General features: G+C 36.9%; 1 protein-coding gene across 1 annotated transcript in view; it reads left to right on the forward strand.

Moving 5' to 3' along the window:
- The window catches only part of SH3TC1 (SH3 domain and tetratricopeptide repeats 1), a 28,479-nt gene extending 11,759 nt beyond the window's left edge, over nucleotides 1–16,720 (forward strand). The window contains exons 5-18 of the mRNA XM_009099224.4: nucleotides 850–955; nucleotides 1,160–1,303; nucleotides 1,948–2,119; nucleotides 2,424–2,497; nucleotides 3,306–3,501; nucleotides 4,457–4,584; nucleotides 7,201–7,242; nucleotides 8,811–10,496; nucleotides 10,865–11,045; nucleotides 12,918–13,068; nucleotides 14,279–14,401; nucleotides 14,683–14,833; nucleotides 15,719–15,915; nucleotides 16,130–16,720. Of these exons, the coding sequence (XP_009097472.3) occupies nucleotides 850–955; nucleotides 1,160–1,303; nucleotides 1,948–2,119; nucleotides 2,424–2,497; nucleotides 3,306–3,501; nucleotides 4,457–4,584; nucleotides 7,201–7,242; nucleotides 8,811–10,496; nucleotides 10,865–11,045; nucleotides 12,918–13,068; nucleotides 14,279–14,401; nucleotides 14,683–14,833; nucleotides 15,719–15,915; nucleotides 16,130–16,360 (3,582 nt within the window). The 3' untranslated portion in view covers nucleotides 16,361–16,720. The remainder of the gene's footprint in view (nucleotides 1–849; nucleotides 956–1,159; nucleotides 1,304–1,947; nucleotides 2,120–2,423; nucleotides 2,498–3,305; nucleotides 3,502–4,456; nucleotides 4,585–7,200; nucleotides 7,243–8,810; nucleotides 10,497–10,864; nucleotides 11,046–12,917; nucleotides 13,069–14,278; nucleotides 14,402–14,682; nucleotides 14,834–15,718; nucleotides 15,916–16,129) is intronic.
- Nucleotides 16,721–17,459: the final 739 nt, after the last annotated feature.

Genomic DNA, 17,459 nt, shown 5'->3' on the forward strand with positions numbered 1-17,459 from the left:
CTCTGTCTAAAATCCATCAAAATGTTTTTCTTTCACTTATTTTAAGGTTTGTTGTTGTCCCTTTTAGCATTTCTAGAATAACTTAAAATCCATCATCACCACTTACAACAAACATTGCTTGTCTTTGTTAAAAGTGTAATTTAATGCCATTCTAGCAATGTGAACCAGTACAAATGAGGATTAAAAAAACCTTACTGTATCTTTAAAAAAAGAAATATAATACTTCATTATATTTGTTTTAACCAAAAAAGTGTGAACTTGGAAATAATTATTCAATATCTTTTCTGGAAAAAAACTGACTATACAGGGAAGCAGGTTCAAAGGTGCATCAAAGGAGCGGAATTTTTATGTGTGTACAGAGCTCTGAGGGTAATCTATATCAGGAATTTGTAGAAACTAAAAATTTACAGTGATGAAGTGAGAAATTTCAAGTTAAAAAAGCCCCAAATTAGCTCCTTTCCACTATTTAATATTAATGCCCACACATCTGGCAAAGGCAGTTCCCAAGCTGTAAAGCACTCTGTGTAGAGGATATTCTTGGAAAGAACTACATAGATACCTTTGACTATGCATATGGTTATACACAGACATTTCTGAACTAGAAAACGTTCAGTCCCACTCAGTGTGATCTTTATTTCCTCTTCGAATTAACCTCACAAACTGTCAGTACAACTGCTAAGCAGGAGTCAGATTAAAATTTGGCTCCCTGTATGTTGTAGGTGTAAAGAACAGATAACTCTTACAGATAAAATTCTGGGTTCTTATTTTTTGAATCCTAAGTGTTACCTAGTGAGAAAATGTTCTTAAATCTGATGTAATTGTAATTAATGTATTTGTTTGGATTTTTAGGAACTTTCTGCCAGACTCCTGTCTATTCACAGTGATCAAGATTTAATAGTGGTGACATTTAAAACTTTTGAAGAAATATGGAAGTTTCTAACCTACCACTCACTGGGTAAAGTTGTTTCACCATACAATAGCTCAGTATATTAATTTGTACTCAGTTGCACACAACTTTTGGGAATTTGTTGAACATAATTTTGTGATTTATAAACTGCATTAAGTAATAATGGAGTAGTCTCTAACTCTCTGAAAGTTTGTATTTTTGTGTAATACTGTAAAATGGCAAATAAAACAAATTGGATTTTCTTTTTTCTAGGTTTTATAAATCATTGCATGGAGAATTTATTCCTAGACCAGTCTTTCTGGCTTTATTCCCAAGAGGAGGAAGATACAGGCATTGAAGTCTGTATAAATGAAAAATCATTATATTTGATGTACAGAAGTCTGCTACTACAGGAAGGTAAGTAAGACTGTACATGCTAAGGATAAGTTCAGGGAAGCATCTTTATTTAAGATCTATAAATCAGACATTAAGACCTATTCAAATACTTAATGGAGTTGAAGTTTAAATTTACTCTCTCCAAATGCACATTGTAAAGAGAAAAGAAAGAGCAAACACAGATTAGGTTCAGTGAGATCATGAAGGGATTGAAGAAATTCATGTGCAGCTGGTGCATAAATGGATACCAAAAGGATTAGGGAGTGCTGTATATTCCAACTTACTTAATATTATTGCAGGTTCTGGAGATGCACAGGAGAAAGATTATAAACAGTTTCCGGTGCTTCTCCTAAAGACTATCACCTGCTGGTACTGCCAGAGACAGGATGACAGGATAGGTGGATGATTTGTTTCTGCAATAGGAATATGCAGAATTGGAGCAGAGGGCTCTGTGCTTCATCTCTGCCTTTTTTTTTTTTCCCCTACTGAAAGACACACTAGACAGAAATATATGAATATCTGACAATCAGCAAGAAAATTCTTGACAAAGATCAGATTTTCAATTTCTAAATGAATATTACTGATGCTCTTGAAGCCAGTTTTAGGGCTTATATGACACTAAAATGTTACATAAAATGACATCTGCTCAACTGCTTTTATTTTAGGATCTTTTTTTGTTTTATATCCTGATAATACGATAAGAAAGATGATGGTTACAGACAATGAAACAACTTCTTTTGAGACTGGGGCTTTTACTGAAGATGTGACAGGATCTGTGGATAGTGACATGCCCATGTGGTCTAATTCTTCCCTGGAGCCACTGGAGCCTTTCCATCAGTAGGTACCTGACTCTACCTATTCCATATACATCTGATTCACATATGCACATCTGCTTAGAGATGCCTCTACCTGGGGCAGGGAAAAATAGCAAGACTTTCTCAGTTTGGTTTGCTTTCCTAAAGTAGCAGTATTTTTAATATTAATGAAACCATAAATGGGTCTGAAGTGTATGGGCAGTGCTGAAATTGAAAGCTAATTGTGGGAGGGATACATCAGTTTTCATATGTATTTTAAATATGACTGTCTCAACATTTAGTGAGGTGTTCTATACATTAACTTCAATTTCTTTTCCTGCTTTCAGGTGGTTTCTTAAAGGGTATTCTAATCCTGTTGATTTTCCATATAAAAATGAATCTAAATCTATCCAAAAAGTTGGTAAGAAACTTCATTCAAACATCAACATTAGAATAACCCCAAACTTACTCTATGCTTTTGCTAGGACAGACTCTAAAAAGTTCAGTAACTTTTTATCAATTGTATTAGAGTGGGGAAACAGCTTCCAAAATTAGTTTACAGTAAAATTACTGAGACTATAAATTTTTCTAATGTTAAACTCTAAAAAAGTCAAGCTCTAAAGTCTTGTCTTTCCCCTTTTTCCTCCTAAATACTACAGAAGGTAGTACAGAGTGACTGAGTTGAAGATGCCCCAGTAAATGCACCAATGTAATTGTGGATCTTTGATATGTGTGCTGCTTTTATTCATACTGCCAGAGAAATTAAACTTATACAGATGGTTTGAGGTTAGAGAGCAAATATGGCCTATTTTCTTCCATGATTTCTGTTTTAATATTGTACTGACTGGTATATATCCATATTTATCCCATAGGGATTGTTTCACTTGGTTCAAGTGCTTTGCTCTGGCCCAAGTTCAGAGCCCTTTATAAGAGGGAAAGTAAGGACTTAAAACATTTATTTTTGCTGCTCCATTACAAAGTCTGATAGAATAGTAAGAATATTCTAAGCTTTGCTTTCTAAAAGGAAATGAGGATTTTTGTGCTATTTACAGATCTAATTATCAAACCAATGAAGTTTGGAGGCTTTAAATCTTGTCACAGGAGATATTCAACTCACAGGTTCCAGGAACGTCTTTTGTTAAATATTTTCTGCTTAGTTGCTGTTCTATTAAGTGTATTTCTATTGTTAAATGACTTTATCTGCAAATATTTATCTCCTTATTACACAGCAATGGGATCTTGTCTAGCTGTGATGAGTTATGAAAGTATTGTGTCAGAAGAGCTGAGTTTCCAGGAAGGGGACAAAATTGAGATCCTTGGCTTCTTCATTGAATGCATGGAATGGTTTCTTGGAAGACATGTGTTTACTGGCCAAATAGGTTTTGTAAAGACAGGTCATGTTAAACTGGACTTATCTAGAAATGAGTGAGTAATACATATTTATGTCTCATAAACAAAAATAAACTAGTCTTCTATTCTCAGTTTTGAAATGCTGAACATTAAATTTAGGGTGTGGTTTTGGTGTGAGGGTTTTTTGGTTTGGGTTTTTTTTGGGGGGGGGTGTTTTGTTTTATTTTTTTGTTGTTGTTGTTTTGTGTTGTTGTTTTAGTGTGAATTGCCATAGCATGTATCAGTCAAAACTGCAAAGGGATTGGAATATGAAGTCTGCTTAAACATTATAAAATATTATTAGATTATAGCTGAGTTTCTTCCTAGGAAAAGAGGTTGCTGGACTTATATTGGTTCAGTTTCTATTCTTTGGCTCACAAGATCCAGGCAGCTTTACCCTTGCGGAACATTCTCTTGCTGGTCTCTCAATATCTAAGTTAAAGTACCCAAGTTCTGTTTTTTTCCCAGTACCCTCAGTTATATGCCTTAACTTGCTTCTAATAGGACCTTTGCAAGCAGTTGCTAATGATGAAGACTGATACCTCTAAAAGGGTGTATTTCATCATGCATTGGCACCATGTAAATAGGCTGCTCTTATTAATATGCCTGAACGGTTTGCATGCTGAAACAAGAAGTCCTTAAATGTTGCTTGAATGTCCATTTCATATGTAACTTAAAGTTTACTTTAGAAAATCAATACCATAAAGTCCTTCAAGACTCATGTTTCTAATAAATACTCTCATAAAATGCTATCCAATGACACTGACATAAAGCTTACTCTGATATGGCAGATACTGTTAGTTGTAAGCATAGTTACTGTCAGTTTATTTGCATATTTTATACATTGACTGAAACTAATTTTGAACACAGCACGACCAATAATGTAAAGATTGTATTAGCTTCTCTAACAAGCTCATATGTGACTGATGCAGTGAGCTCCTTAAGCCAAATCTATTTCAGGCACCTTCTGAGTTACTCCTTTCCTTGCTAGATCACAAGATCTGGATTTTCTTGAAGCAGAAGAGCTATCTTTTTTTTCAAAAGAAAAAAATTTGGAAGAAGTAGTACATTTCTTGAAACAAACCTCCATCACAGATGTTTGCTCTGTGTACAGAATAGGTAAGTATGAATTTTACTCCTTTTTACTGTACAAGATACATGGGTAGTTCCTATACCCCGGTTATTAAATTATTTCTTCAATGATATCCCAGCATTTACACATATTTTGAAATATCTTAGTTATCAGTTGGATCTTTGATATGGCGTGTAAAAATACTTTATATCATTTTTACTATTTTTCTGCTGTTTCAAGGCTTTTTCCAGCAGAGGATTTGGAAACCTTTTGTCTTTTTTTGCTTTTTCCTGAGTGAATGTAAACAACAGGCTTTTAAAAACTCTCTTAATGTGCTGTACAGATCTCCAAGATTTTGCATGACTGAATTACAAATTATAATTTCACATGGCTGCCTTGTTAAAAGCAGTATGTTCACCCAAACACTGCTGACTTTTTGTCTTGGGAAAGGTAGCACAGCCTAATAGTTATTGACAGCTCATGCAAACACACACCTCTTCATGCTTGATTTAATTTTCAAAGGTATAGAAAAGCAGCAAACTCTAGTAATAGTAACATAATGTCTGAAACAGCTGTTATTTCTCTGTGCTGTGCATAAGCAATTGGGGTAACTGGGGTTTCACCTTCATAGACTTACTGAAAGGCAGGGTGATGTAATGATGCCTTCTGAAGGCCAACCTAGACAGAGACTAGATGGAGCTAAAGAGTAGTACATGTCTATTAGGAGGCCTCAGCAGATTCACCTTGGGCAGCACAAGAGCCCAGCCAGGGTTACTCCCCAGGTGAACCCAAAATGGTCCCCAAAATGGACAACCAGCCACGGGGTCTCACACTTTTATAAGTTTTGGTCTGGCATATTTGAGTTAATTGTCCAATTACAGCTCCAGCCCATGAAGTCCCATCCCTCTTGTTTTTCTCTTCAGTCCACTATTGTTTATGCTCTTGGGCCTGAGATCTGGATGGGTTGTCCTTGGTCCCCAGCTAGAGAAGGAATTGTTTTGTCTCTCTACTGTCTGAAGAGAGCTTGCTATCCCTTAATATGAAGCCCAGACCCACACACTAAAGCAGTACAGAATCTGGAAAATATAAAAGCTAAAACCTGAGGCATCAGAAATAGTCTTGCTGAACTGAGGAGAGGCAGTGTTTTCTTATTCCACCACAGGCTGTTGGTGATGCATTTGCTTGTCCAATACCTAAGGAAGTTTTATCTCCATTAGTGCCATCCTGAGAGGCAGGCCTGTAGGCTTCAGGTTGAAAGGAGCTGCTGTGTAGGTTGGAGTCAGGCATGTTGGTTTAATTCTGCAAATCAGCAGGGTGTGTGTGTGAGTGTGAACAATAACTAGGGTGTGTCAGACCTGCCCTGGCAATGTGCGAATGCCTGCGCATCTCCCCTCCTGCGCTCTAATGAAAAGCCTGGGAACAAAAGCTCAAACCTCTAAGGTACTAAAGCATGTCATGGGCTTAATGGACATACTGCTACTTTGCTGGTGCACATTTTTCAGTACATCTCCTCCCTAGTCTTTGTAAGTATCACCTTCTTTTGCATCTTCCCAAGCTCATAGTGCCATCTCTACCACTTTTCTCTTAAACAGCTCAATTGATTCTCATAACTTAAGTTATCCAGAGCAATAATTTTCAATATTCGCTTGATATTTTGTTGTGTGATGTGACTAAATGGATTTTCAATTCTTCTATCTACATCAATCTACTGAGAAGTGTTTACTTATGAGCACTTCCCTGATTAAATATTTAGAGTATTAAGTTACAACTACTGTAAACATCTGTGGCTTTCATCCACCAAAGTCAGAAAAGCATTTATAAAAAGGACTGCCAGAAGTAAACAGTCAGTGAGAGGTCATTCTCAAAGGCTCAAAGTAAAGTAGCTTTCCTCCAGCTTAAATAGGTCTGTGAGCCTCTGCTTTTGTAAATATCTTTCATACCCTCAGTGCCACTTCTATTGCATCAAGCACATGAAAAGCAGTGAAAATATTCCTAAAATGCAGCATGACAACTTATATGCCTTAAGAAACATCTGCTACTCAAAATAGTAATTCTTAAATTCTCTACAGCTGTGCTATGTTTAAATGTAAAACTAGATCTATAGTTATAATGTCTACATAATTAGGCAAAAATTTAAAAATAAGAGTGATTTTTTTTTTCACTCACCTGCTATTAGAATGGCTACAAAAGTCTGACACTCATCTACACAAACAACCCTAAATAACTTCCCTTCCCACCTCTCTTCCCATTACCCTGGGAGTGACACTAAAAATATTAAGGGCTCCTTGCTACCTCATTTTACAAGCAGGCTGTGCAGAATGGTCATATCTTTGCTGCCCCCTTGTATTTTAAAGCAGCAGAAATGCCACCCTCCTGCAGCACAGGTTGGCTTTTATTCTGACTGTCACGTGCTCCCCACCTTACTGAGCAGAGGCAGCTACTTGATGATGGCCATGCAGAAGCAGTGAATTGTGTCAGCAGGAGGGTAAGTCTCTGTTAGTTTTGGGTCAGACTTAATATTTATTTTCTTCTAAATTTCCAGGATCTATCAAATTCTTCTGACTTAAAGAATTATCAACTAAATAGAGTCTTATTTTAGGAGATTTGAAACTGAAAAATGACCAAGATAGTATAGCTAATATGATTTATTTTCTTTCTTACAGATGAATTAGAAGAACCTGAATTTCAGAAAGCCCATGAATGTGGTAATACTTCATACACATACAATTTTTTACATAAAATTAATGAGACTTCTTATATTTTTGGTGTCTTTGCCCACTATTCTCCTTCTAATGTCTCTTCATTTATTAATTTCCTTGTCTCATTGTTTTCTTTCTGAGATTTTGCTTTAACCCCTTCTTACTAGGGTTTCTGTGGGTTTTCACTTATAGCAAATATCTTTCTTGGGACTTGCTATCCAGCTGTAAATTCTATGACTGACTTTCACTGATGTGACACACATTCACCCCCTCCCAGCCCCTCCACATTGTTTATCAAGGCAAAATACTGCTTATGGGGCACCTGGCAACTGCTGAGTTTGAATTCCAGCAGATTTTTTTTTTTTTGCTGGAAAACTTTGTCCCAGAAATAGATTTCCCAAAGGAGATATTTTGTTGAGAATGCAGAATTATTTCCCTTTGGCATTTTGTTGCTAAGCTGTCACTATCATTTCTCATATTGTACAACATTTTCCTAAACAACAATTTTTATATTTGTGATTCTGCTGCAGTTTCAGAATTGAGATTCTAAGGGAATTGAGCTCTAAATCTGTGACTTCAACAAGCTCCTATTGATCTGCAGCTGTAAATTTAAGAACTGACTATGACTGAATACTGCACCTCTAATCCCTGCCCTAGTAACAGGCTTGGAAAACAGTGGGAGGATTAAGAATTGATGGCATATCTGCCTTTATTATGTTTGTAGGTATTCAAGGATATTGTCACTAGGAGAATTTTGATCAATGGCCAATTTGTTGCCACAAATTGGTAATTTTGTGAAAGATAATGAGTGCCAGCAGAGAATCAGGGCTGATATTTGATTGATAGAAGAAATCCTATTACACAAGACACAGACCTGGCTGGCCAGGGCAGGACAGGAGAACAAAACCTTTGCAGGCACCCCCAAGCACAGTGAGACTTGACCAGCTCAAATAGCACAGCCCTACTCCCTGCCCTGGCTGACCTGCCTGAGCAAGCTGTCAGGACACAGGCATACCCTTACTGTACTTGAATGGTTTCCCATTTCCTTCACACCTTAAATCCAGCTATGTCCTGAGCCTGGGCCCCTTATCCAGCCTCCACTTCAGACCTTGGATCTTCTTAGATTTCCTTCTGCTTACCAGCTAGTCTGAATTGTATTTCTTTGTCAGGTCTCTTGCTCACATACACATGGAGAGAACAGAGAATATACACTGACTGTACTTTCTGAGTATACACAGACAAAAGGCAGTTTAAATTAATGCTGGACTTGAGTTGGATTAGTGTTGGATCAGGCCCAGGGCCTGGCTAGACAAGTGTACTGATCACTAACCTGCTTACATGAGACACATTCTGTTTGTTACCACTCCTCCAGTCTCCCACACGTCTTCATCTTCCTTGCTATCTTTTTACACCTTTGGCTTTTCTCCTAGACATTCTGTTAAGAAATCATGTTATGTTTACATAATGTTTTCCTAACAGCATCTTCACTGACAAATGTTTTAGTTGGTCTATCAAAGGCCTTTGTGTGCATGCATACAAGAAGTTGTGATCTGTAATTTATTTTTAAATTTCAGAAATTGCACCCTCACCTGCTAGCCCAGGATCCACTAGCAAGAATGGCAAGATAGAAGAATTGCTGAAGAACTTCAAGAATTTGGAGGCCACTCAAGCTGAAGAGCCAACTGCTGAAGGGAAGGAATCTGCTGGGTCTTCAAAGACTGAAATATTTCCTCTACCTGAAGGGCCTTGCTTCCGCATTTGTCAAGAAGATACTCAAGCATCTGACATCTTTCAACCATTGTTACTCTTCTTAAATAGGAAAGACTATGAGAGCAACTTCAAAAGCCTGTATGATTTCCCTTATTCATTTATGAGTAGCACGTTTTATGGATTTTCAGAAGAAGAAGAACTGGTTAATTTTTTAAGATTAGCAAGGGAAGCAGCAAAGAAAGCAGGTCTGTCCTGGGCACTAGCAAGGCTATGCTTTCTCTTAGGCAGGCTCAGTGCCAAAAAGCTGAAGTTTTCCCAAGCTCGTGTGTATTTTGAGGAAGCATTGAGAGCAGTAGCTGGAGGGTTTAGTGATTTGTACTTTGTGATTGCTCTTTATACAAATCTAACAGTCATCTACTTGACCCAGAAGAACAAAGAAAAGTGTACTCATATTTTTGACAAGGCTGCATCTCTTCTCATGGGAATTCCCAACTACATTTGCAGTGCTGACCTGGAGTCAGATATACTGAAGTATGCTCTGAAGAGGACAATTCTGAGCCAGAATAAACATGCAGAGGCAAGGGCATGCTTTCTGCTGGCAAAACATTACAGTGCACGCAAACAGCACCAAGAGGCACTGCCATTCTTGGAAAGGTTTCAGCTCTTGCTCAATGACCTGGGTTTACAAAACAGTTTATCCAACCACTGTTACTTCAAACTGGCAGAGTCCTACCATGAAAAGTGTTTGCCACACATTGTATTAAGTTGCATAAAGGTTACCTCTCCCCAGAGCTCCAGTACCTTAATGGATTCCCTGAAAAGGATTGATTTAGTCATCAAAAATGCTCCCAAACTATATGGCCTGAGAAAACGCAGACAGATATTCCCATCCCAAATTGCACCTTACCTCATAGAAGCACTTTCTTCTGTCTTTACCAATGAGGAGGAAGGACTGTGCAGCACTCTCTATCTCAGCTTAGCAAAGCTGTACAGACACCACAAACAGTATGGAAAAGCCATCGCTTACATGATGAAAGCACTGGACTCTGCTTCTGCTAAGCCAGAGGAAACAATCAACTATTTGGTTTCACTTGCTTGGCTCTACATTCTTTACAAGCAGTATGATGTGGCTTTAGCCATTTTAAATGCTGTTGTAGGCTCTGCATGGAGCAGTCCTCAGCAGCTTGGCATTGCTTACAACATGCTTGCCATTGCTTTGAAAAGGACAAACAACACAAAAGAAGCTGCTGAGGGCTACTACAAAGCACTGTGTCTTTCAGAAGAGACTGGGATGACCCATAACCAAGCCATAGCCCTGGCTAATTTTGGGGCACTCTGCCTGCAAGCAGCAGCCAGCAAGCTGGCAGAACATTATTTTATCAGGGCAGTTAAGCTATTCTCCAAGCTTCCAATTGTGGACTGTGGTCAAGATTTTATCCAAGTCCTCCTTCAGCTGGGACGTTATTATGTTGGTGGAACCGAAAGAGAGAAAGGAAGGTTTTACTATGAATGGGCTTTTTTAGTTGCAATGGAGACAAGTCATCTGGAGAGTAAGTATAAGTCTTTTATAAGTCACAAAATGTACCCTGTTTGGGAATGTTAGTTATACATGTATGTTACATTGTATTTAGAAGATTCATATATTACTTTGCTATTTTTCCTGCCATAATTGAGGCAGCTAATGCAGGTAAGGTGACTCCATTACAATTTTATTTTGGAAATGAAGTTTGAAGTAACCTCTAGCCTTTGTTAACTTTGGGGGTGAATGAAATGGCAGTGTAATGAAATTCTTGTAATGCATTCTATATTTTTCATCATCTGTTCTATAATTTTTGAAGCAGTGAAAATGAACAATTTTAAAGTTAATTTTCATTTTAAAACAGAGATTCATGTTCATATTTCCAACCTATTCTCCTAGGTCAGCTGCAAGCAATTAAACTGCTGTGTCATTTCTACAGTACAGTTTCTCCCAATGAGACTCAGTGTGTCATCTACAATGAATATCAACTATCTTTAGCCAGAAAGATGTCCAACAAAGTTCTGGAGGGACAAATTTTGGAAACCATTAGTCAGCTCTATTTGTCTTTAGGAACAGAAAGGTAAGACATGCTGAATGACTTTTCTTTCATTCTGATTTTAACTTTTTCATCCTGCAAAGGATCTCAATTTTTCTGCAAAAGCTGAATATTACTGGTTTTTTTTTTCCCTCTCTCTCTGCTTTGGTAATACACTTTATCAGAATTCAAAAGTCCAGTGCTAATGGAGAATTTTCTTGTTTCTTTTTAAGTAACTGTAATCTCTCAAGGGAGACAAGATGTTCTGCAGGGATTAGCACTACTTCAAAAACCAATTTATTTTAAAAATCTACATAAATACATTTTAAACCTATTGTATGTTATGCAGCACTTGATGATTACTCTATCAGGTGATTTGTTTTCAAGAATTTTTGCAAGACTCTTTTTTTTAAGGCACCAAAGGACATATTCTAAACAGGTCAGGCATTAAATTGCCTCTATGTAAGTGTTCCTCTTTGAGGAAGGGCTTTTTTCAAAACTTACATAAGTACAAAGCCCAGGTGGAAACCTGTATAGTTTTGCTCTTCTGCAACTTCTATACTGCTCTTATTTTCCAAATACCAATTTTTTGCTCTGATCTATTGAAATAACAAACTGCACAAGTTATATTATAGTAGCAAGTGCTCAGGAAACTTTGTTTTCTCTAAGAACATTTGGAGTGTTTTTTAAGGCTGCTTTGTCTGATTTGTTTTTTTTTCTTGCTGTATTTCAAGGAGTTACTTTTGATTCAGATATTTTCAAGCTTGCCTCAGTAAAGATGCAAAAAATATTCTCAGTCATGGAAAGAGAGCAGATGCCTATTTTAGCTTTAAGTGACTGTAGGCTGAGCATCTAATGTGCTTAGTAGGTCACTCAATTTATTTTGCTTTGTTAAGGCTTTTTAGTGATAGAGTTGGTGACCATCCTTTGGAGAGACTGAAGACAAAGGAGTTGGTTAAGACTTCAAGCTGCCTGGAATTTGCAGAGACTTCACTAGCTGTAGAAGCTGCTGCTTTGTGTGCTTGTAGTAGATGGATTTTGTATCTCCCAGTAGCCTGGCTCCCAGATGTTGACTGTGTAACCTTAGCATGCCACCATATGATAGCAGAAACTCAAGATGGTGTTAGACCACAGTATCCCAGTATTCCTTGTGTTAGCTGCCCTGAGTAACAAGGAAACTCAGCTCTTCCAACACCACAACTGTGCAGGTCCTGTTCCATTTTAATATGTTTGTGTCTTGTGCTCAGATGAAAATACATTGCGTCAAGGTGATGGGAGTCTAGCACAAGATGGAGAAATATTTAAATTTCTGGGGTTTCTACGTCTTGTATAAAGGCCCACAACATCAATAAATCTGGTAATTTAAGTGCTTCTAGAACTGATCATGAGAATGGTAGGGCAAAGGAGAATAGGACATTCTCCTCTGTCAGTTTCTTGGGTTTTTTTTCAACAATTAGTCTCAATTGCACATAAGTCAGTTGAATAGATGATTTTAAAAATAAGGTGATTTCTTTGACATTTTTAGTAAAAATCCATAAATGATAGAAGAGTTAAGGATGACTAAAGACTTTTCTACTTCTCACAAGTTTGAGGTAGAGCAAGGACACATAAACCATCTTGAAATAATATAACAGGAAAAATGTATGAATAACATAATATAATAATATATATACCATTATATATAGATATATAACATATTTATAGAATATATAACAATATAATAATAATCTAACAGGAAATGTAGATGGGATGAAAGAGGAAAAAGTTTTTTAGTTACCAGTGTAATATGGCTGAGAAATTTTAATTGTGCCCTAAATAGGGGAAACAGAATGTCTTACAGCAACATTTCTTGTTATGAAGAAAACTATTTGCAATTCTGAAGAACCCTACTGTGATGAGTACTTTTCCCTGTTTCAGGGCCTACAGGTCAGCTCTGGAATATACCAAAAGAAGCCTTGGAATATTTATAGATCTCCAGAAAAAAGAGAAGGAGGCATATGCTTGGCTCCGGGCAGGAAAGATATATTATGTTCTGAGGCAGAATGAGCTTGTGGATCTTTATATTCAGGTACATTGTCAACACTTACAGGCATGCACATGGTATCAATGTTGCACAGGTGGCATGGTAAGAGTAAGTAATTAGATATAAAAATTCCATACATTTTGCCAGTTGATGTTCAGATCATTTAGTGCCATCCTTCATGTAATGCTCAGCAGGGGAAGGGAAAGTCTCAGCATTTTCCTCTGCTAATCCATTTTAATCTGTTGCTTGACTCTGGAAGGATTTTGGGCAGTGACATTTCTTAGTTCCTGTTAATTCTGTGTGTTCCTTCAACACCATTTACCAGCTCTACAGCACCACAGCAATTATATGACACAGGCATGCTACATGCTGGTGGGTAACAGAGAATAATCACTTAAGCATGCTGGCTTGTGGGCCAGATTCCCAGGAAAACAGAGTAGCTTCTTTAGGAAACATTTCCATAGCATCTGAATTTTTCCTGCTGTGGCCATGCCTTGCATGACCTAGGGCCAACTGGACTTGCTGTTGGCTTTTCAGGTGTGAGAGCAGAGGCACATGTCTTGCACACCTCTGTGCTCGAGTAGAAAGGAGGACTTGTATTAACTGGATGCAATTTGAAAACTAAGGAAGACAAATCCACAGCAGGATTTTTAGCCTTGCCTTACGTAAAAGGCACATTTTTCATTACTATTTTCTCTGTCAATAACTGAGAATCCTGGTATTTTTGCTTTGTGTGCTCTGTCATTAAATCCTTTTAGCTAACAAGACATGTCTTTATCTATGAGAACAGAATAGTGGACCTGCATTTATTTACAGAAATCAGTTCACAGGTTTTTAAATCTGCAGTTAGCAATATCTTACTTGCAATTTGAATTTATTTCTATTATATGTTTGATCTAATTGAAATTTACTATGTGGCAGCTATCAAATATACTTAGAATGTTCTGTGAATGTTCTTAGAATGTTATGTGCTGACAATAGCAGGATACTATTGCCAGAAAAAGGTAACAAGGTTTTATTTCTTCTTTAGCACCTGCCTCTGGCTTGTACAAAGACAGGGTACCAAAAAGGAGTATGTTCACATCAAATATAGCCTTTCTCCTTGTCATAATACGAAATAAAATTATATTTTTAAAATTATTAATACTTGATTATTATTATTTTTATGAATTTTATTATTACAATTTTTTAAAACCATGGAGTAAACAAGATTTAATTTCTTTCTTTCCTTCTCCATTCCTCTTTTACGTTTCAGGTTGCTCAGGATGCTGCTCTTTGCACAGGAGATCCAAATTTAGGAATGGAATTGTTTGAAGCTGCTGGAGACATATTTTTCAATGGTACTTGGGAAAAGGAGAAAGCAGTGACTTTCTACAGGGTTCGTGCAGTTTTTCTGCTGCATTGATAGTTATGTACCTCCCACCATAGCAGGTATTCTATAAAAGCTGAACCAAAAGCTGACCCTCTCAAACTATTCCAGTGAGTATACTTGTCATGGTGTTAGTAGATATCACCTGTTTCAAATCACTTCTGGTTGCAAGAGCTGTTCTAAGCAAAGAGCAAAACAAAACCAGAAATTACTTGATTTGGCATAAATGAGAGCCAGTCAGTGCACATCTTGGGGTTCAGCTGTACCTAAGATGCTGTTGTGTGTTTCAGGACAGGGCTCTTCCACTTGCTGTTCAGACTGGCAACAAAACCACTGAACTCAGATTATGCAATAAATTGGTGGAATTGCTGATGAATCTGAAGGCTTATGAGGAAAGTCTGGAATATGCAAGAGTAGCTCTTGTCCTCAGTGTAAAATTAGGTAAGAACAATTTCCATTATAGCTGATTATGAGTGATACCTCTAAAAATACAACAGAACTCTAAATTTCAAGTTTTCTTCCCTTGCATTCCTGGCGTTTCTTGCCAGGATTTCATAACACTACTATAATTGCTAATTTTTGCTTCTAATTGAAGAATGAGCAATTTAGTGCTTACTCTTCAACTTAGGATCAAATGGAAAACCTGTGGTAGAGCACAGAATCAAACCTGGAGTTTTATGTCCAAACTGAGTGTGTTTCTAAGAGCTAAGATACAATACGCATGAATAAAATAGTCCTAAAAGGATTTTGAGAGTACTTTCAGATTTGCCCAAAGCTCTGATTATGGGCCAACATAAGATAGAAAAAATGAAAATTATGAGTCTTGTTTAAAAATGACTGTTCTTCAAATTTGGTAGCTGTTCAACTGATTAAGAACCTTCTTAACCCTCTGTACAAGCACAAACTGGTCATTTTGATCAGTCTAAAAATAATCTTTTGTGAATTTTCATGTAAAATATATTTTGGAATGGTCAAGGGAGTCTTTATTCCCATTAAATTTCTTTCATGATAATTCATTGTATTCTTTGTGAGTATGCATATTGTGTATGTGTGTGTATATATATTATAATACATGCATGAGAGATGAATGTAGTTATTTCTTAAAATCCCAGGCACTGTCAAATCATATGGAAGAAAGTTCAGAAATTCCATAGGATTTTTCTTGAAGGGAAGGTTTTCATTATGCATCTCTTAAGCAAATGTGTTTGTTTCTTTTTTTTTTTTTCAATAGAAGCTCAGCAAATTCAATATGATTTTTTTAAAGTAGTATAGATTTAAGTAGTCTATCTCTTTGATCATATCCTGACTCCTATGTTATCTCCATAGGAAATCAGCTAAATGAAAGAATAGCTTACCATCGCCTGGCAGCCATCCATCACCATTTGGGTCACTGTGAACTAGCTGAACACTTCTATTTAAAAGCCTTGTCCCTCTGTTCCTCTCCTCTGGAGTTTGAGGAGGAAACACTCTATTATGTCAAGGTGTACTCAATCTTAGGAGATATTATATTCTATGACCTTAAGGTAAGAAATTTTAATAACTTGTGTAGCAAATTTTTATATTGAGTAATATTTCATAGAATCAGATTTTTGCCATTTTCTGGTTTTGTGTGTTTGGAATGTAAAGTGGGAAAACCTCAAAAGCTCAGAATCCATATTATTTTTATTAGATACTTATAAACCTGAGCTCTGCAGTCCTCTTGCACTGGTTGTACTATCTTTGAGCCTCTTATTTCAGGACCCCTTTGATGCAGCTGGCTATTACCACTTGGCACTCGCTGCTGCCATGGACCTGGGCAATAAAAAAGCTCAGCTGAAGATTTACACCAGACTTGCTGTGATCTACCACAACTTCCTCATGGATCGGGAAATGTCTCTCTTCTTCTACCAAAAGGCAAGAACCTTTGCAACAGAGCTGAATGTAAGGAGAATAAATTTAGCTCCTGATCAGTGTTACAAGAGTTCATAAACATTTTAGGAAAATGCAGCCTAACTACTGCAGAAGTACCTAAGGAAATACTGCACTGGCTTTGTAGGAGGATGCAGGCTGCATTCAATGACTCATTATCTGTGTGCTGTAAGGTGGAGCTCCTCATCCCAGACTAAATTAACAGTTTATATGACATTGAATTACATTTCATTGCCTTTCAGATACACAGTGCTGTACTTGTTTAGGATCAGTCTGTGAACTAAAACCAAATACCAACAGTATTTTTTTAAAAACTGCAATTTTCTTTGCTGTATCTTTCTGCCTTGATGGATATTAGAAAATGATTAATGCATAGATGCAATGAAAAATATTTAATAAAGTATTACAGCAGAAAACACACTCAAAATGAATTGTGGTTTCCTTTGCCTGACAGCTTTATTACATTTTTTGACATCAAGTAAATGCATCTGCACAGGCATGTTAGGTGGGCTTGAGAATTGGTTTGACCCAGTTCCCCGGACACCACTCCTCATTTTCTGTCAATTTCATCTACTGCAATACTTATGGGAACTAGCTTTATCTTCTAATTCAAGAAAACTTACATATATACTGCACTAAAAACTAACTGGTTTGTAGAACTGAAGGCTCTCATAATGTGAGTAGTAGTTTTGTGATTCAGTGATCATGTGAAGGCCTCCTCCCCTATTTTCAAAGACAACTTAAGTGCCCTTTTCAGAACTGTCACTATTGCCTGCAATGACTTATTACAGCTTTTCCTACTGTCTTACATACAACTAAATATTTTTCAGAAAAATTTATTATTTCACTTTAGTTACAAAAGAAGTCCATTTTGAGATGATGCCTCTTTATTCTCTCAAGAACTCTCTACAGAAACTGCTGATTTATTTTATATTTAAGGGATACTACAAAGAAAGGAAGTATGGATGTGTTTTGGAAGTTGCATGTACAGTCTCAGAAACCAGATGGGGCTGTTGGCTACATATTATGTTTGTTTATATTGTCAAGTCTGGGGAAAGGTAAAAAACACACTTTTGTGGTTTTTTTTCCAGAACTCTATAGCTATGTAATCTCATTGCCTTTTTTTGCCTAAGAATCTTTCTTTTCCTAAAATCTTTCA

Source organism: Serinus canaria, chromosome 4 (genome assembly GCF_022539315.1).
Source record: "Serinus canaria isolate serCan28SL12 chromosome 4, serCan2020, whole genome shotgun sequence".
NCBI lineage: Eukaryota > Metazoa > Chordata > Aves > Passeriformes > Fringillidae > Serinus > Serinus canaria.